Source organism: Quercus lobata, chromosome 8, assembly GCF_001633185.2.
Source record: "Quercus lobata isolate SW786 chromosome 8, ValleyOak3.0 Primary Assembly, whole genome shotgun sequence".
Taxonomy (NCBI): Eukaryota; Viridiplantae; Streptophyta; class Magnoliopsida; order Fagales; family Fagaceae; genus Quercus; species Quercus lobata.
The window spans coordinates 31,756,816-31,778,555 of record NC_044911.1 but is presented as its reverse complement, the minus strand read 5'-3'; the positions used below and the strand labels follow the sequence as shown (position 1 = coordinate 31,778,555).

The following is a 21,740-nucleotide window of genomic DNA, read 5'->3' as shown; positions in this document are numbered from 1 at the left end:
AAAAAGAAAACAAATCGCAAACCCTATCAAAGAAGTTTTTTGATTTTGACGTTGATCGGAGTACGAAGAAGCTGTTATTCATTCAATGGCTCAGCCAACTTACCGATTTTGGTCCAGACCCTGGTACCGGGAGCGACCTTCTACTGGAGGTCCAAAATTGGAATGTCGCCATAATTGTCAGTGAGCGGATCCTCCATCGAAAGCGACTGAACGCCGAAGGCCATGACGGCTTCCTATCGGCGCTTTAGCTTCTCAAGCTTCGCAGCTTCTTTCTTGGTGGCTTTCTTGCTCTGAGGTTTAGAGGATTCTCTTCTTCTTCTTCTTCTTCTTCTTCTGGTTGTGGTTTTGGTAGCTAGGGTTCGAAGGATGACATGGATGTAGGAGCAGAGAGAGAAAGAGAGGGTTTTGGTTTGAATGGGTTTGAGAGAGAAGTGTTTGGAAGCCAAAAAAATCAAAGAAAATGAAAACAACGTCTGGAGGTTTTTTATTTTTTTATTTTTATTTTTTTTATGGAAAGGCTAGGTTGAATTTGGGTTAAATGGGACTCGATGGGTTTTTGGTTAAAACCAAATAATTATTGGGTCTAATTGGGTTGATACCCATTTAACCCAACTAATAATTGGGTGGGTTTGGGTTTAATTAGAGTGGGCAAGTTTGGGTGGGCAAATGGGTTTGAGCTTATTTTGCCACCCCTAGTCAAAACTGAAATTTTAGGGTTTCAATTGATACGATTTTAAAAATTCATTTCTTGATTTGAAACTAGCAAACTATAAAGTTTAATTTGTAACAATCTTATACATCATGGTTCAATTTGAAATTTTTGAAACCATATAGTTCATTTTGAAATTAAAATTTGAAATGTGATTTATTATTTTTTGGCTCATTTCATTTATTTTCTCTTTTCTTTCTTAAATTTGATTTCTTATAAATTGGAAAAATCTAAAATAAAATCCTTTTAGAGGTAGAGACTTTGACACACCTAATATACCCTATAGTGATCTATACATGTATCATAAATCTTTATTGCCGCTTTGCATGCAAGTGAATCACTGTTGGCAACAATAAATATCTCATTAAGCAATGATAATGTGACATTAGATATATATAATTTAAAAAAATAAAAATTTTAATCTAGTAAACTTGTGATTGATTATAAACTAAACACTGAATGAATCTATTACATGAATTTGTAGTCAATATGATTTTGAATCTGTTAGGTTCTAAAGATTTAGGTATTTATGTATTTAGAACTCTAATGTGTATTGTTGGCAAACCATGATCAAAATAATGTGTTTAGAAGTGCTTTAGTCTTGCTCAAAGTTGTGTATCTTATGTAAAGTTGGAATCAAGCTAATGCAGAAAGAATTATGCATTTCGGCCCGGCTCGATCGATCGAAGCTTAGGCTCGATCAATGGAAGCTTAGGCTCGATCAATCGAATCTCAGGCATAATGTTTTTTTCTGCAGATTTCCAACTCAGCCCTAGTTGTTTAAAACGTTTTAGGATTTTCTAATTTGTCCTAAGTATAAAAGGCAAACCCTAGCCACGTTTCAGTGTTGCTCATATTACTGTTTGCGTAAATCTCTTGTGAGATCTAGAGGAGCTTTCTTTTACACAAACTTAGGGTTTTCAAGGAGAAGATTTTTTCTATACCTTGATGATCAACTCAGTTGCTGCCATTGAAGCTTAAAGAAAACACAAGTGGGTGTGCTTGTATCTGGTGGTGAATCCAAGAAAGAAGGAGTTCGTGGATTCAGAGCTTGCACGTGGTCGTGTCAGTAAGTTCTACTAGTTGGTAGCAATAAGAAGTCGAGCGTGGGGGCTTGTAAGTCTTATTGTATGAATTTCGATTCTTTCAAGATAGTGATTCAAGTTTACCTTGAGGATAGCTAGGTCAAATCCTCTCCAGGTTTTTACCGGTTTGATTTCCTGGGTAATCATATCATTGTGTTATTTATCTTTCCGCTGCTTTGCATGATATGATCTTTGTGATTGTGATAACCTAGATTTGTTAAATTGGACTAAGTAATAACTTGACTAATTACCTAGGTTAAATCAATTGTGTTTTAAGGGGTCTAAAAACCATCAAGTGGTATCAGAGCGGGTTGCTCTCTTGTTGTTGATCTTTTGATCACTGAGCCAATCCTTAACCCTTGTTGTCATGGAACACGGACACTCTCTAGTTATTCCTCCTCACTTTGATGGGAATAATTATGTTTATTGGAAAGTAAGGACGAAAGCATTTTTGAAATCGATTGATGAGAGAGTCTGGAACTCCGTTGAATACAGATGGGAGAAGCCCACTACTCCTGTTAGTGAGTGGGAAACTTCTAAAAAAGAAGCAGTTGCATTCAATAGCAAGGCTATGAATGCTATCTTTAACGCTGTTTCTATGGAGGAATTTAAGAGAATCTCTAATGTTGAGGTTGCTCATACTGCTTGGAATATCCTCCAGACTGTGCATGAAGGCACAAAGGCTGTCAAAATCAATAAATTGCAGCAATTGACTTCTAAATTTGAAAGCATTAGGATGTCAGATGATGAATCTTTTGATGAATTCTATGCTAAATTGAATGATATTGTTAATTCTGCTTTTAATCTGGGTGAAATTTATGATCAACCTAAAATTGTTAGGAAGATTCTTAGATCTTTAACTGAAGACTTTAGACCTAAGGTGACTGTCATTACTGAAAGCAAGGATGTGGACTCCATCCCTGTTGATGAACTTGTAGGATTTCTTCAATCCTATGAGTTAGATCTACCCAAAACTACCAAATCCAAATCAATGGCTCTTAAGTCAATTGATGATGTTGAAGGTGGTGGATTTGATGATGAGCTCTCTGCTACAGAGATTGCTTACCTTGCCAAAAACTTTAGAAACTTTCTCAGGAATAGCAACAAAAAGGCAAGAGGCATGAACACTGCTGAACCTAGAAACTTTAGGAAACATGATCCCACTAAGGTTAACAATAATGATAAACCTAGAGAAAAAGTAAGTCAATCTTCTAATAATTATTTGGGTTCTCAGTGTTTTGGATGTCAAGGGTATGGTCACTTGAAATCTGAATGTTCTACCTATTTGAAGTCTAAGGGTAAGGCTATGGCTATAACCTTTAGTGATGGTGAAATTTCTGATAATGAGTCTGATTATGATAAGGATGGAAACTTCATTGCTTTCACCGCTACTGCTGTAGTCAATGAGAGCATATCTGTTGAAGAAAACCCTTCTGATGGGGACCTCTCTGAAGATGCAGATCTTCAAGAGACCTATAATAAATTTTGCAAAGTTGCTGCAAAGAATGCTATGAATGTTGAACTTGGCCTGAAGAAAATTGAATCTCTTGAGCTTGATAAGAAGAATTTGCTTGTAAAACTGTTTGATGCTAATGAACTTTTGAACAATGTGAAGACTGAGAATATGCTTTTGCTTGATAAAGTTAAATCTTTGGAACTTGATTTATCTGTTGCTAGATCTGCTAGTTCTAAACTTGATCAAATATTGAGTGTTCAAAAGTCTCATTCTGACAAATCTGGATTAGGTTATGTTGAAAGCATCTCTGTGTCTGCTCCCCATTCCATAAACTTTGTCCCTTCATCTTCTTCTGAACCTTCTGTGAGTGAGATTGTGAGTGAAGCTGTCAAACCCCCTGTGAGTAAGGTTGTCAAACCCATAGAAGTTTCATCATCTAGGAAGATTAGGGTTGATCTGAAAGAGTCTAAGTCTAAGAAGCCTACCCTATCTAAGGACAAGACACAAGATAAACCTATTTAGGTTTGTCACTTTTGTGGAAAGTCTGGACACATACGTCCAAGCTGTTACAAGCTACAAGCTGTAAAGAGAGTAAACAAACCAAAAGTACATATGCCTCAAGTACAAGATCCTATGGTACTTATTGGTGAATTGGTAAAGGTTTTAAACCTTTATTCCAATCCTGGAGTTAGTAATCATTCCCATGTGAATAAGAACTCCAATGCTCATGGTGCATCTAAAAGGTTTTGGATGCAAAAGACTCGAACTAACTGAGTCTTTCTGACATGGTCCTTGTGCTTCATTACTCTACCCTTTGTGACCATTGTTCTTTGGTTTTTTTTTTTTTTTTTTTTTTTTTTTTTTTTTTTTTTTTTTTTTTTTTTTTTTTTTCTAGGATTTGCATTGTATAACATTCATGCATTTCATTCTAGGTGTTTTTTTTTAATTAAAAAGAAAAAAAGAAAAGGGAAAAAGGGAAAAAGGGAAGAAAAAGGAAGCAAAGAGTGTTTTGTACTATTCTTCTTGGTTTTTGAGAACAAGGTTGGTCGATTTATTTTCACATAACATATCGTTTGTACCTTGTTTAGCTTTGATGAGCTTACTTTTTGCACTTTACTAGTTGAAACTTTATAGTGCATGTTGTGTGGGAAAGATGTTTATGGTTTTTGATTACCCTGTCTTGATCTTGAAGTCACATGTTTTTGACTATCAGACTTGAACTTTTAGAGAAAGGCATAAATAACCATCTCATCACTATTCACTAGTCAATCATAAACACCTTAGTGCATATCATAAGATTTTGTGTTCGAAAAAGTGTAGCACATGCACAAAAAGAACATAAGGTGAAGCCTCGGTTTAAATTGCTTAATACTTAAAATTAGTGCGTACTATTAGGCTTGATGCCAAAATCACATGACTTAAAATTGGTGTGTATATTATGAGGCATAAATTCAAGAAACTTACATGATTGCAAGCTTATGATTTAGGAGATATGAGAGTTATATGATGTAACTCTTTAGATGATAGTCTCTTTTAAATTCTTTTATGATGAATTTTGTAAACTTTGTGATTGATTACTATTCACATATCACCTCATATGTATCTCAAGTTTTTAGTAGTTGCACACACTACACAAGTTACTCTTTGCTAAACATTGTACGTGTTATTGTGTGTGTTGATGGTCTAACCAACCAAGTTTTGCAAATACTTTGAATTTTGTGCAAAATTAATTTGATGCTTGAAAATTTATGGAGAATGCAAGAAATTTTTATTTTGGAAATTTTGGGTATAAATTCTTGTTTTTGAAAATCACATTATCACATACTCATGCATTTTGTTCTTCAATTTCAACGCTTTGAGTTGTTTCTGAATTTTTTTCAAAAACTATGTTTTTCCTCAAATTTAGTGAGCCTCTGCCCATTTCGATTGATCCATTCTATTTTTTGATCAATCAAAATTTTTTAAAATATGTTTTAGAGAGCCTCTGTCTATTTCGATCAATCGAAATTGATTTTCAATCAATCAAAATTTTTTAAAATTGTTTTATCAAGTCTCTGTCTATTTCGATCGATTGAAGATGTTTTTCGATCAATCGAAACTTGTGAATCAAGTTTTAAATCAAATTGGACTATTTCAAACTTACTTTTTCAAACTTTCCTCTCTCTCTCTCCGACTTGGCAAGGCTCCACTGAGGATTTTTGTCGTTTTTAGCCAAAAATTTTGCAAGGTTTTTCTCTCCCAAGGCCAGTAAGACCCTTATACCCTTCCTTTTGCATTTATTTTAATGTTTTCATGCATAAACTCATGCATTTTTAAGGGGATTTTCGAAACTTTTCACTATTGGGATTTTTGTTGAATCAATCCTCTTTTTTTGAAATTGGTCATTGGGTTTTGCTCCTATATTGTTATATTCATGATATATGTTGGTTAATTTGATCAATTTGGGGCTTTGGGAAAATTGAAAATTCTAGGGCTTGTAATTAACTCGAATTGGGGATTTTGTTCAAATTTGGCTAAATTGATGTAATTGGTCATTATTTTATGAAATCTATCTTGTATGATGATCAATTAGTCAATATCTTTCAAATTGATCAAGTGGTTTTTTTTCAAAATTTTGGGGTTTTTGTGTTAAAACTCTATGCTCAAGCCAATTTTGTGAATTTGAACTTATTTGAACTTAATTGCACTGCATTAGGACATGCTTCATGCCATTTAAATTATTTATGCATCATATAGTTTTTGTTCTATATTTTTTTATGTGCTAACTTGCAGTCTGCCATTGGTATTTTTTTGTGTTTTTGTTCCTTTGCTTTGTGTTTTGGTCCTTATCCTAGTACCATGCCTAGGAAAACTAGAGCCCATAGGACCCCTTCCACTTCCTCTGAGTCTCCCTCTAGGAGTGAGGTGTTTAGGAATGATAGAAGCAGAGAGGCCTTTGAGACTTTGAATAATAAGCGTAAGATTTGGGCTGAGCGTTCTGTGATTTTAGATGAGATTGATCCGGCCATTAGGACTAACTTTGAGTCTAGAGGTTGGTTGCCTCTCTTAGAGATAGATCATCCACCCCCGACCGCCCGGATTAGAGAGTTCTTCTCGAACCTCTCTTGCCACATCTATGATTCCAACACCCTTGTTAGGAGTTGGATACGAGGTGTTGAGTTCACCATTACCCCTTAGGTAGTGGCTGAGGCTCTTGGGGTTCCGGTTGTTCGGGAGCCTGACTATCCCTATGATGAGTCTCCTCCCTTAGATGTTGTCATGTCATATATCACTAAGTCATCTATCCAGTGGGGTTCTAATCCTCGGATCATGTCCGCTGAGCTTACCGAGACTGCCTATCTTTTCTTTAGGATAGCGTGTCATTCGTTGTGGCCTATTTCTCATCTCCACACCATTTCTCTAAAGCGATGTGTGTTTTTGTGTACGTTCATTTTTGGTGCGTCTATCAGTTTCCCACATCTGTTCCTTCGTTCTTTGAACGAGGTTCATAGGAGTTTTGCTATAGGGTATGCACTTATTCATCCTATTTTCATTCATAGGATTCTGTTGTTTTTAGGTCTAGATGATTTCTCTTCTGGTGAGCATGTTCATGTCGTTGCTCCCATAGGTGCCACCTTTCTTAGACAGAGGGCTGCTCACTTGAGAGTTACTCCTTTGCGTCCTAGAGGTGCGTAATCTAATGTTGTTCCCCCTCCTCCCTCTTCTATAGGTGCTGATACTGCTGAGACGTTTGGTGTTGCTGCTGCTGATGCTAATGTTCCTCCACCGACTACTTCCGATGATTCAGACATTCGACATACGTTGGATCATGTCTTGACTGTTCAGGCGGCTCATTGACAGATTTTGGTGGACGTGCTCAATGAGATCCGTGCCTTGCATGTGGAGTTGGCACAGTTTAGACGCTCTTCCACACCACCTCCCTTTTGATGATGGATTTTGTTTGCCCTTTGGCATTCCGTCAAAAAAAGGGGGAGTACTTTGTAGTGTTCTTGTTTTCAGGGGGAGAGTATTTTGTTGGTTGGAGCTTGTGGAGTTTAAATTGTATCTAGGTGCTTCACATTGTATTTTTGCTTTTTAGCTCTTGCCATGTTTTTGATGGGATATTCATGTTAGGGGGAGTGTTATTTTTTGTTACCTTATATGTTTCTTGTTTTAAACTATTTATCGATTTATATTTATGAGTTATTCATTAATGTATGTCTTTATTATGTGTTGTTTGAAATCAAAAATTTAATTTGATTACTTGTATTTTTTCCACACATGCGGTTATGCATTTTGTTTAGTGTTTCAGGAAATATACAGGTTGATTCAATTGAGCTGTTGTCTACACTTGCAACTGATGGATAGTAGTTATGATTGAATTTGTTTTATGAGCATTATTTGTGTAAAGGGCTTTTATTTTGTAAACTTTGAGCTTCTAGTTGTGTTTTGTCATGGATTGCCAAAGGGAGAGTTTATTAGGTTCTAAAGACATAGGTATTTATGTATTTAGAACTCTAATGTGTATTGTTAGCAAACCATGATCAAAACAATGTGTTTAGAAGTGTTTTAGTCTTACTCAAAGCTGTGCATTTTATGTAAAGTTGGAATTGAACTAATGCAGAAAGAATTATGCATTTCAGCTTGGCTCGATCTATTGAAGCTTAGACTCAATCGATCGAATCTCGAGCAGAATGTTTTTTTCTGCAGATTTCCAACTCAACCCTAGCTGTTTAAAACGTTTTAGAGTTTTCTAATTTGTCCTAAGTATAAAAGACAAACCCTAGTCACGTTTTAGTGTTGCTCATATTACTGTTTGTGTAAATCTCTTGTAAGATCTAGAGGAGCTTTCCTTTACACAAACTTAGGGTTTTCAAGGAGAAGATTTTTTCTACACCTTGATGATCAACTCGGTTGCTGCCAATGAAGTTTAAAGAAAACACAAGCGGGTGTGCTTGTATCTGGTGGTGAATCCAAGAAAGAAGGAGTCCGTGGATTCGGAGTTTGCACATGGTCGTGTCAGTAAGTTCTACTGGTTGGTAGCAATAAGAAGTTAAGCGTGGGGGCTTGTAAGTCTTATTGTATGAACTTCGATTCTTTCAAGATAGTGGATTCAAGTTTACCTTGAGGATAGCTAAGTTAAATCCTCCCCAGGTTTTTACCGATTTGATTTCCTAGGTGATCATATCATTGTGTTATTTATTTTTCTGCTGCTTTGCATGATATGATCTTTGTGATTGTGATAACCTAGATTTGTTAAATTGGACTAAGTAATAACTTGGCTAATTACCTAGGTTAAATCAATTGTGTTTTAAATGGTCTAAAAACCATCAAAATCGACTCTCACATGAGGACCAATATACTTTTATTTCGACATTTTTGATTTTTGTTTTTATTTTTTTTTTGGTAAAAACAGTCAATTTTTGTATTATTGTATATCAACCATCATAATAAATATTGTTAGGTTCTAAATATTTAGGTATAAATGTTTAGGTTCTAAATGATTTGTGTGTTGGCAAACCGAATTCATAAACTTGTCTAGGAATAAATCTTAGTGTCTATGAAGTGTTCTAAACATTGCTCAAAGTGCTACAAGTCATAATTCAAGAACGTACAAGTTGCAAGTTCAGGATTTGAAAACCAAGCTAGCTCAACCAATCGAGAGAAGCCTTCAATTGATTGAGATGTGATCTGCAGAATTTTTTTTTTAAGCCCAATAGCCCATTAAATGTTTAGTGTTTCAGTCTGACTTACTTGGTATATAAGGAAAACACTAAAGCACATTTTCCAAGTCTTGGAGAGCTACTCTTTTGAGATTTAAGAGGTTTTGTGCTTCTACTCTTTCAAGCATTTACCAGAGTTCATTCACATACTACAAGTACTAGTGGAATAAAGTTGCAACTCAAGCTTTATCAAGTGTATTGAAGATCAAAGGAATGAACTAGAGGTTCATGCTGAAGCAGATCCACATCAAAGAAGTTTGATAGTTTCAGAGCTAGGTTTGATAATCATAGTTAAGTTTACTACGAATTAAATATTCTTGACTTTAAACTTCTACTTGATATAGTGGATTGTTCTTCTTGGGGTAGTTTCCCCTAGATTTTTTACCTTGAAACTATTTTGTTTTATTGGTTTTCCTAGACCATTATATTTGTGTCTTATTTACTTTTCCACTACACAATATGTGTATGTGCAAGTTAGATTACCAAGACAATGTAAGAGAATGAGTGATGAAACTGTACTTTTAAGTGAAAAAGCTTAAGAACAATAAAAATGGAAACTTTAACACTTTAATGTCTAGAGAAATGCAAATGCTAAACCAAGAAAGTAAGGAAGGCATGGGAAAATATGTGGAAAACCCTTTGAAAGGGATAAAATAAAACCACAAGTGAGTGAAGGGGAGAATGTGCCTCACTCTTCTAGCTCTCTATTATGTAAAAGTCAAGGTTTTCATACAATGGTGATGTTCTTCCCAAAGAAAGCCTTTGTTTCTACCTTACTTTTCCTACCCAAGCTTCTATCTCTTTCTCACTATCTTTCTAGGTTCTTGCCCTAATTGTTTAGCGACATGTTCCTCTCTTATAGTACAAGAAATTTTGTTAGGTACATAAGGACAAGTGTCAAACCCTAATTTCTCCATTTGAATCCTAATAAAAGCTATTGTACTATGTTAAGGCTGGAGGAGAGAGAAAGCACGTTGATGTCAGGGTAGTAGGGTGAAAGGCAGCTCTGCTACAACGTGTGGAGCAAGCCATAAACAAGGAAAGAGACATCAGGAATACTAGGAGTGATGAACGTGTCCTCAATAGTGGTCCAACACAAGCTCAGCCAATTAGGGTGTTTTATAACATTTGACCATAAGGGGTCGCTATCTCCATTTTACGCTAGTGTTGGGTATCCATATCAGGTGCAAATCTCACTCTTCCCTCCAAGATGGTCACGCTGTTGGCACGGGCCAAAGATCCACTTTTTCAGCCAACGTTCTCCTTCCTTTCCTCACAACTAGCCCACGGTATGGTTCAGATCCAACCACGTCAGCATTCACACATGTCTTGTCTGGTGTTTTGTACAATATGTGTGATGTATGTTTAACTTAGATCTATATAATTCACTTACATATCAACCTGGCAATAAAATTAGGTTAAACACTGTGCTTTCAATGTCAAAAAACCAATGGTGGAGCCACTTAATGACCGAGGGGGGCCTAGACCCCCCCCAAAATTTTTGAAAAAACTTAAAACTTTTTTTTTTTGGGAAATATCTAAAATAATTTGAAAATTTATAAAAAAAAAACCTTATCATTTTGCCCCCTGTATTTGATAATATACATATATATTTAAGAAAGTAAAAAAAAAATATAAAAATAATTTTCATTTAAATAAAATACAATCCATAAATACATATGTCAACCAATTATAATAATTAAACATTTAGCATCTTTAAAATGAAACACATAAGTATTTTAACAATTACCTCAACAAATAAAATGGAAAAATTGAGTTATGAAATATTGTATGTTACTATTTTACATTTCATACACACACAATATATATATATATATATATATATATATATATATATATATGACACCCTAAAGATAAATTCATGACTCGGCCACTACTAAAAACTAACAAATATTATTTGCCTTGGTGAATATTATAATTTCTGCGATTAATATCACTTATTCTTTTATTGAACAAAACTATAGATCCAACTAATGAATGTGGATGAAGGCAAACGGAAAAATGTTTGTTTAGGATAGTTTTAGAAAATTCTATAAATAGGGAGATGCCATCTGACTTTATATTTATACTAAGCTGAAAAGAAAAGGCTTTGTATCCCCGTGTACTAGTCAAGGTAATTTTTATTGGCTCTTGCAAATGATGCATGTATCATGTATCTCCTACTTACTTCTAATGAATTTACTAAATCTCAGAAATTAAAAAAAAAAAAAAAAAAAAAGCAATTGATAAAAAAGACTTGGCTTGGCTTGGAGAATCAAATATTGATGATTGGGATTTGAATATACATTAATATATATATATATATATATATAATTATATATGTGTGTGTGTGTGTGTGTGTGCACGTGCGCGGGCGCGCGGGGGGGGGGGGGGGGTGGTTGTGGAGGATTGATTAAATATTGGGCTTGGTTGAGAAAATGGAGTAATCTTTAAATTCTGCTACTTATATAAGTGAGAGGTTAAGTGCTTGTTTAGTATAACTTATTTTTCTTTCTCAAAAAAAAAAAAAAATAAAAAATAAAAAAGTATAACTTATTTTTCAACATTTTAAAACTTTTTAAAATGGGGAAGTGTTTGAAATATTGTATCTGGAAAAAAGTGAATTAAAAAAATTATACTAACAAAAGTTATAAAAGAATTTGTCATTAATATTATTTTATTGTAAAAAAATTATTTGATTAAATAATATGTATTATATATATTTTTTAATTGTGTATGAATAATGCTGCATGTACAAATTATCTTATAACATTTTTGCAAATTGTTATTGTGACCTGTAGGGTCATAATTTGGAACCCAATCCCAAAATGTATGGAGTCTTAGTTCAATGAGCCCAATACAATAAATTTGTAGAGAATAGGTTGAAAACTTGGACCTTAGCGAATCAGATGATCGATCAATAGGTCTTGATGATAAAGAAAGAAAGATAACATAGGTTTATTAAGGAGAGACATCCTCGGATTTTACCCGAGGAGGTTGATTCTTAAATAAAGTTCGTAATACTTTGTTACAAGTCTGGTCTCTAGATTTACTCCTCCAATTGGCGCCGTCTGTGGGAACCTGGTGTTTTAGCAAGTTAAACGCTCAACATACCGAGGCGATGCAGCGGTATATCGACCATTGGTGGAGGAGATCATTTTGGCCATGGCGCATGCTACGCAGAGGATTGCTCCGTACAAAACTATATTGGGAGCAAATCTGGAAACCAAACTTGTAACAAAATATTACGAACTTTGTTTAAGAATCAACCTCCTTGGGTAAAATCCGAGGACGTCTCTCCCTAGTAAACCTATGTTATCTTTCTTTCTTTATCATCAAGATCTATTAGTCGATCATTTGATTCGCTAAGGTCCAAGTTTCCAACTCATTCTCTACAAATTTATTGTATTGGACTCATTGAACTAAAACTCTATATATTTTGGGCTTGGGCTCCAAATTATGACCTTACGTGACCAATTATTAATGGTTCATTAATAATCTTTTTCGCAAACATTTTTTTTATCATTTGTCAATGATTACTTGTTATATTAGTAATTTATAAATAAATAATAAAAAAATTCCACCAATAGCATTTTTTATTGTGTATTTCAATTTAGATACAGGTCAACAATAACAACGTACAGCTGGATTCAAAATCCAATAATAAATAACAGCTGATACTTTCCATTGCTTTCTTCCTACAGTCCAGGATTGTGAAATGTCACGCCTTATCTCATAGTCTCATAGATAGTCACAACTAACAAAGATAAAGAAAGATTTTTTAAACAAAGAAGAAGAAGAAAAACCTCAAAATCTCTCTGCCAAATTGTTCCCGAAATTGATGAATATATGGCGGCATTTATATATTGTAACCCGCAGCTCGGAACCCATCAACCCCATTCCAGCTTCTTCTTTTCTTTTTTCTTCTTTTTTTTTTTTTTTTTTTTTGAAAACAAAAGCAAACTTCATTGAATGTTATGGAGAATCAAAATACAATGCTTCAAAGGCAGGTGGAGGGGACTCCTCCAACCAAACCAACTCATCCTCAATGTTTCTAGCGTATGGTGCTAACACATGAGCCACTGTATTGGCTGTTCGAGGAACACAATTTACAATTAAGTTGCCTATCCTTGCTGCAATGCAATTTACGTCTCCATAGAAGTGTCCCAGCCGAGAGGATGTGGAATGAATGCTTGTAATGGAAGTCATGACCACCTTATTTTCTCCCTCAATAATTAAATCACTGAAACCCGCATCTACTGCAAACTCTAATGGCCTGTTTGGAAGTTTAGAGAGAGAGGAGAGGGGAGGGGAGTAGTGGGAAGGAGAGTAGTGGAGAGGAGAGTAGAGGGGAATGATTCTCCTTTACCTTGTTTGGATGTTTTTAAAATTAGCAAAGGGGAAGGGAGTAATTAGCCCTTCCTCTTGTTTGGATGTTTTAAAAATTAGGATGGAGAGGAGAATAAATAATTTAAATAGACAAATTTACCCCTATTTGAAAATGGACTTGCCACATCAAAAAAAAAAAAAAAAAAAAAAAAAGACTTGCAAAATTAGTTTATAATTAATTTATTAGTTTTATAAAGTCTTGAACTTGATTATCATTGTTCAAATCTTGGAATATGTTAGTGAATTTTTTTTGGTGAAGCATAAATAAAATTAAAAAAAAATAATGGCTACTACTCCTTAAATTTTGCGAAAATCGTTCCTCTTGACCGTTGAGAAAATAAAAATAAATAAAAACTTTGTGAAACCCATAACAGGAAGCATATTTTTTTGTATATACTTTCCACAAAAGTATCAACATGTATATCCTTTTCCTGCAACTTCTCAGCAACTAAACAGGACATAAGTTTCTTTCTTATAAATACTGAAACAAAAAAATTCGGGATTTTTACCGTTGGTATAGAAGTTATCGATCAGGTAGTGAGGAGAGTCAGTGGAGGAGTTCTCATAGCTCATGAACTGAGACTCAGAGGACCTCAGCATTTCCATCGGAGACACTGAGAAAGACAACCAGTTCGTTGAAGGACCCATTATTTCTTTTTGCTTTTATAATCTTTTTTTTTTTTTTTTTTTTTTGCTTTCTGTTTGGTTTCTCTGAAATCCGCAAAATCTGCAGCATAAGCAAGCATGGAACATTGATTAATCTCAAGTCTTTTTTTCTCATTCAACTTAAATTTTCTCAGGAAACAAACAAAGAATAATCTGTGTGTAATTTTGTTAATTTAGAAATGGTAAATTAGAGAATTTATTTGGACAATAATTTATCTACTCTACTCTCCCTCCAAATCTCTCCAATTTGGGGGAATTAAAAATGAGGGGTTAGAGGGGGTTGAAACCCCTCCAAATCTCTCCCCCTCATTCTTTAAAAAACTTCCAAACAAGGTAATTAGATTACTCCCCCTCCCTCTACTCTACTCTCCCTCCTTTTTTAAACATCCAAACATGCCATAAAGCTTTTCGGCAAGCTAATATTTCCGCCTCCTCACTATCAATAACTGGTGGTCTTTTGGCTGAAATTGATGCCATAACTTCACCATTGGCATTCCGGATTATCGCCCCAAACCCAGAAGCTTGTAGTTCCTGAAAGATAGCCGCATCAAAATTTAGTTTGAAGCAATTTCCAGGTGGTGGAACCCATCTCGGCTCTCTCACTATTGAATTCGGAACAACCAGCTGCTCCTTGGATGCTCTGAATAGAGGCTCTTTTCACTAATTGAGACGGATCTTGCAACGTGCCTCCCTTTGTAGCCACATTCCATTAGGTCCATATCATCCAGGCTTGCACTAGGAACAGTTCAACTTCCTCTACTGGCAATTTTCATATCATATCTTCCACTAGTTGTCGAAAATCAGTTTGGACACTTACACTTTTTTGTAATTGCCTCAAACTCCCTACCCACACATCCATTGCAACGCTGCATTCCCATAAGGCATGTAGTACAGATTCTTTTGCTCTCTTGCACAGCTCACATGTACTGTCTTCATATATTCCAATAAGTTTTAAATGCATAAATTTTATACCATTTTTTTATAACTACTAAGGTATCATGCATATTGTGATTAATATACAATTAATAAAAAAGTGATATTAAAAATAGTCTCATATGAAAGTTATTTAATAATTGCAATCTGCCACCTTGACATGTTAAAAAGTTATGAAATTTGTAGCATCTCCAGCCTTGTCGTAGTAAAAATATTATCAATTTTTTGGCTTATATATATATATATATAAGTTGAAGCACAATTAGAATTTAAATTAGTTTTTAATTGTTGTTCGGATTGTGCTAAATGTTCATTTCAATTTTCTTAATTTTGATGTCAATTGACTTACTTATAATATTCAACACGAAAGCCAAGATATATAACTACCTCACACACCTAATAAATAATACCACCTTATCAAAGGGTGACAACAAGTGTTAATCAAGATGGTCACATGACCACCCTGACTTGAAAATATTTTTTATATACTTTAAAAAAATGAATTTTAAATTAATATGGGTCTCTGACCATCCTAGGAAAAAAAAAAAAAAAAAAAAAAAAACTTGACCACCCTAAAAAAAATAAAAATAAAAATAAACCTTAAACATTCTAAATAAAAAATTTGAGCTCATTACAATAAAATTCAACCTCTCCAAAATTTTGGTCTGTTGAATATTGAACCAAAAAATTGTGAGAAATACGGTGTTCACAATATTTTTGTAATAAATCATAAGTAATTGTTACTGGTAGAAAAAAAAAATTTAATGGTAGGTTCAAATTAGAATCAGTAAAAACTTATTACCTATAGGCTTTGTTATGAAACTATTACAAAAATATTATGGACGTAGCACTTCTTAAAAATTTTTCAAACAAACAAATTAGCCCAAAAGCTCAAATCAAACGTTCAATTGTAGGAATATATATGTATGTACGTAGCATTGCTCATAAAAGATATAGGACCTGGGGTCATGTGCGATGTGAAAGGGGATACATTTAAAAATACGAGAAGTTCTGATGTAACAAATTAGTGCACAACTTTGCTTACAACTCGCCCATGTGGTGAGTTGTGGTTGATGGAGAGGTGATGGTGGGTCACCCTTCCACCAACCACAACTCGCCACATGTGTGAGTATTGGGCAAAGTTGTACACTAGTTTGTGACACTAGAATTTTTCAAAAAATACACAAGATACCATGTATATGCCACATGATTGGCCATCGATTGAATTGCAACTGTACAAGATCCAATTTAGTTCAGTATGAATAAACACAATCCTATAGCCAAAACACATCAACTCTCTGCTCCATGCATGATACATGGCCATCATTGCAAATACAATAGCAGCTAGTCCACTATAAATGAACAAAGTCCTGGTGGGTTAAACTCCTGCACTACTGAAACACGCATTTATAGTGCACCAAAATTGTCTTCCTCTCTACTCCATGGGCATGGCCAACCCGATCTCTCTCCCTCTATATGAAAAAATCCCACACAAAAATACTTTACAAAGAGCCTTTGATACCTTAATCTTTCTCCTTCTCCTTTCTCTCCTTATTTATCGTCTCCTCTTCCTCAACAATCATGGTCTCACTTGGCTCGTTGCTTTTCTATGCGAGTCATGGTTCACCTTCACTTGGGTTCTAATCATCAGCTCCAAATGGAATCCCGTAGAAAATAAAACGTACCCAGACCGCCTCTTGCAACGGTAAGATATAACATATTGTGCCAATGATAAATGACTTTTAGTTGCCACTATAATTCATCTATGGGTTATTTCACATGGGAAAAATATAAACACCGAGAAAAAGTCATTTTTACAAGTTTGAAAATGCGACTTAAAATTCACCATTTTAGAGTATTTGATCAGCGTACACGACCTATTTATCATGAGTAGTGAAACAGTTACTAATGTACACCATCTTCACACATATATAAATCATGCATATAATTCTGGATACGATGTCCATGAGTGTAAAAAGATTTTCATTTTACTATATTCTTTACTAGGTTATAGGTGTGTAATATGATTTATTGATCCATGTTACGTTGTTCATAACTTTGAATTCCAATTATCTTGATAAAGGGTACCTGAGCTTCCATCAGTGGACATGTTTGTGACAACTGCAGACCCTGTGCTAGAACCACCAATAATCACGGTAAACACCGTGCTCTCTTTGTTGGCAATTGATTATCCATCTCACAAGCTAGCTTGCTACGTATCGGATGACGGTTGTTCTCCAATCACTTACTACTCTCTTGTGGAAGCCTCAAAGTTTGCAAAGCTTTGGGTTCCATTTTGTAAGAAGTACAATATTCATGTTAGAGCCCCCTTTAGATACTTTTCCACTAACCCCCAAACGCTTGGTGGTAGTTCAAGTGATTTTCAACAGGAATGGAAAAGAATGAAGGTAATCCAACGCTTAAGTTAGGTGTGAAAATTAATTTTCTATCTTAAATCACAAAAGTTGGTTTTTTTTTTTTTTTTTTTTTTTTTTTTTGAAATTGGTGTGTGTGTGTGTGTGTATATATATATATTATTAGAGAATGCTTTTGTTTGATATACTATCAAATGGGAAAGCGTGAGATCGATGCCTGCCTTTAATTATTTAATTATGTTCAAATTTGTTTGTCTTCATCAATTGTAGGATGAATATGAACGACTAAGCTGCAAAATTGAGGATGCCGTCCACAAGTCAGTGCCATGTGATCTTAGTGGGGACTTTGCAGAATTCTCTAATGTAGAACGCAAAAACCATCCAGCTATTATCAAGGTGATTCCCCACCCCCCCCCCCAAAAAAAAAAAAAAAAAATCAATTATAGAGTGGCTGCTGGCCTCTTTTCTTCTTTTTAATCATTTCACAAAATCTGTCTATCTCACATTCATTAACTGTTTTTTTCATATTATAATTAGTCCAACATCATTTTTATGTCATTTAATTGCTAACAGTTTTACTATGTATCAAGTACAACTTATTGCAGTCGATTGTTGTAAATTTTTTTTATTAAATTTGTGGTCCATTAGACTTATTGTTTGGTATGACCTTTTAGCTTAAATAGTTGACCAATGATTTCTAAATGCAGTCAACTCGTGACTAGTGACCTGCCATTTCTATGATTTGTGGGAATTTAGGGCCTGTTTGATAACAGTGTTTAAGTATTGTTATTTAGTTTTCAGTATTATGGAAATACGTGTTTAAGTGTTATAGAAATACATGTCAGAAGTGTTATTGTTATTTTAAATACTGAAAACTGTTATTTAAAAGCTATTACAAAATAGGCCTTAATTTTCTACTTTCATCCTAAGCTAGCCTTTCTGCTTTAGGAGACCTAAGTTTTGCCCTTTTCCAAACTATATATAAATGCTCATTTATATAATCTTATTGTAGGTAATATGGGAGAACAAGACAGGTCTTCTAGGTGGATTGCCACACTTGATCTATATATCAAGGGAGAAGCAGCCAAAGCATCCACATCATTATAAAGCAGGAGCCATGAATGTTCTAGTAAGATATTTTTCATGGAAAATAAAATTTATAGAAATTTTAGCTTTTATATAAAACATCCTAAAACTCCTTATCAATGTTTTCTAATTGATCATCACCACTTTCTTTTTAAATCGTTTGTATCATATATAGGCCAGGGTCTCTGGTTTGATGACAAATGCTCCTTACATGCTGAACGTAGACTGTGATATGTTTGTCAACAATCCTAAAGCTGCTCTTCATGCAATGTGCTTGTTATTGAGTCCCAACAGTGAAAAAGAAATCGCATATGCTCAATTTCCTCAAGTGTTCTATGATGGATTAAAGGATGATCCATATGCCAATCAGTTCGTGATTTTTTATGAAGTGCGTCAAATCGAACCTTTATCTTACAAATTAAGACTTTTCTTTTTGTGTCCATCTATAAACAACATGAAATTTCATAAATATGTTGTATGACTAAAGAAAATATGCTAACAAAGAAGTGATTCACTGATTGGTCAAGTAATTAACTATTTTTTCTTATATGCGTAGTATCTGGGGCGTGGAATAGCAGGACTTCAAGGACCTTTATATGGTGGAACAGGATGCTTTCATAGAAGGAAAGTTATCTATAGTCTATCCCCAAATAATGTAGATCCAGTAAATGGTAAGCAATTTAATTTTGGATTTTAACCTATAAAAATGTTATTCTGAAAACTTTCATAAGCAACTAAATTTTTTTTGGCAAGTGACAATACATGAACCATTGGTTCCAAGAGACATGCACTTCATTAATGGGGTTTTCCTTGACTAATATTTCCTTTTTCTCTTTGCCCTTTGTCAGAAAAATTAATTGAATCTATTCTCTTAAATTTTGGGAGTTCAACCGAGCTGATCAATTCAGCTGCTAAAGCTTTGAAAGGGAAGACAAATACAGTGGCCAATCTTCGAAATTCTATTCATGCGGCAAACCAAGTCTCTAGTTCCTGTTACGAGTATGGAACAAGTTGGGGCACAACGGTTAGTAACCAAAAAATGCAATGTTAGATTCACGATGTTTTTTTTTTCCCAAAACATTCAATTACTATAACAAAAATTTTGGGTCCCTAAACTTAATCAACCAAAAATATGCAAATTTCAAATTGGGGAATGTAATTTGGTAGCTCAACCAGACTTTGCAAAACTTTGAAAGTTAGCCTATTACATGGATCAATTTTATTGATTATATTCTTTCAAATTAAAAAAGCTCTAAGTAGCAAGTACATTTCACTGGATATATAGAGGAACTTAGAAAGATGCACATTTATATTTTAAATACAATAATTGCCAATGACAAAGATAAGAATATATCTTCTAAACTGGTTTGTATTCAACTTTATATGTCACACATGTTGAAAAATTCAATCATGTACCTATGTTTTCCCTCATAAATTAAGTTTTAACTTCCTAATGTTATTTTAAAGTCTAGATTGAAATGACATTATTATTTAAGGATAAACTGTTATGGAATGTTTCCTATCTTTATTCATGGAAGATTACATATTATTAAGGACAAACATTATCTACTAATTTTATTCTAATAAGTCGATCCATAACTTCATTTTCAAATTGAATGACGTTTCTTTCTTTGTCATTTTGTTTAGTAAGTTTTTGTTATTTTCTTTTTGTCCAACTCTGATGACTGTGGCTACCGGCCCTGAATCAGGTGGGCTGGAGATATGGATCGACAACAGAGGATATTCACACAGGACTAATGATCCATAAAAGAGGTTGGAGATCCATATTCTGTACACCGCATCCACCAGCCTTTTTAGGGTGCGCACCTTCAGGTGGACCTGCTGCAGCGACACAATTGAAGAGGTGGGCCACAGGCCTGCTTGAAATTCTTTTCAGCAAAAGTTGTCCCTTATTTGCCACACTCTTTGGAAAGCTTCAATTTAGGCAATGCCTAGCCTATCTTTGGATCCTCACGTGGGGCATGCGCCCTGTTTTTGAGCTATGCTATGCTGCTCTGCCAGCGTATTGTATCATTACCAACTCTCACTTCTTGCCCAAGGTGAGGGCAAACCTCAACCCTCCAATTTCATTGATTTACTCTGAGTATATATGCATGTTTTGATAACTCACTAATTTGAGTTTCTTGCATGACTGTGGTCATATCTTTGTTTGATATTTCTTGCATGATTTCTTTTTTTGATGAAAATAATATGTGGTGTTAATGTGTAACAAAAGATAACTAGCTTATACAAAGCAATATAAAATCTTGATTTCTAGCATTTGTATATATGAAGGAAATGCAAATCATTTAAGCTAATGAATTAATAAGTCATCGCAACCCTAATACTTACCTCCGTGTTAGGTGATAGCTTGCGTTGTTTCATTCTTGAGCACGTCATCAATATTTCTTCTATATTTATCCCTAAATGAGATTAGCAAAATTTGCATGATGAAGCTCATGAAACTATAATATATTCAAAATCTACATTATAGATTTTTTTTTTTTTTTTTTACTGTTTTTTCCAATATTGAAATATTCAGGTTCAAGAACCGACATTATATATATTAGTTGCAATCTTCGTCATTTACAACATATCCACTTTATCCGAGTATCTACGAGCCGGCGAGTCAATTCGAGCTTGGTGGAATAACCAAAGAATGTCAAGAATAAACACAATGAATGCATGGTTATTCGGATTTCTAAGTGTCATACTCAAGCTCTTAGGAATATCTGAGACAGTCTTTGAAGTAACACAAAAAGACCAATCTAATGATGATGCCAATGATGTTGAAGCTGGAAGGTTCACCTTCGATGGGTCCCCAATTTTCCTCCCAGGTACAACCATTTTACTGGTGCACCTAACTGCGTTGGTTGTGACTTTGTTAAAGTGGCAACCACCACCTAGTGATGGGCATGGGTCAGGGCTAGGGGAGGTCTTCTGCAGTGTGTATTTGGTGATATGGTTCTGGCCATTTTTGAAGGGTTTAGTTGGGAAAGGAAGACATGGAATTCCCTTATCCACCATATGGAAGTCAGCTGCTTTGGCATTACTTTTTGTGCACTTGTGCAGAAGGACTACAATGGATTGAGACTTTGATCATGAAATTATTTTATTTTCTCATATGAGTTTAGGCTTTGGTCATGAAAGTATGATGTTACTACAGTAATTTCAAACTGAAATTTAGAAAATCAAAAGCTGTACGAAGTTGACATCGTTGAAAATATGTGATCTTAGGTTGTTTCCCCTCAAAGTTTCAATCCATTCCTCTGAATTGGATTAATTTTATTTCCTATTTTCACAAACAAAGTGGTTTCTAAACAACCCGCGGAAGGATCA

At 34.6% G+C, this 21,740-nt stretch overlaps 1 protein-coding gene across 1 annotated transcript; it reads left to right on the top strand.

The window, feature by feature from the left end:
* The first annotated feature begins 16,335 nt into the window (after positions 1-16,335).
* Positions 16,336-21,492, top strand: LOC115958164 (cellulose synthase-like protein H1). Its single transcript, XM_031076552.1, has 9 exons — positions 16,336-16,645; positions 17,024-17,348; positions 17,586-17,711; positions 18,328-18,444; positions 18,577-18,789; positions 18,958-19,072; positions 19,250-19,425; positions 20,111-20,461; positions 20,944-21,492. Exons 1-9 carry the CDS (start codon positions 16,383-16,385, stop codon positions 21,490-21,492), a joined length of 2,235 nt encoding a protein of 744 aa, XP_030932412.1. The 5' UTR covers positions 16,336-16,382.
* Positions 21,493-21,740: the final 248 nt, after the last annotated feature.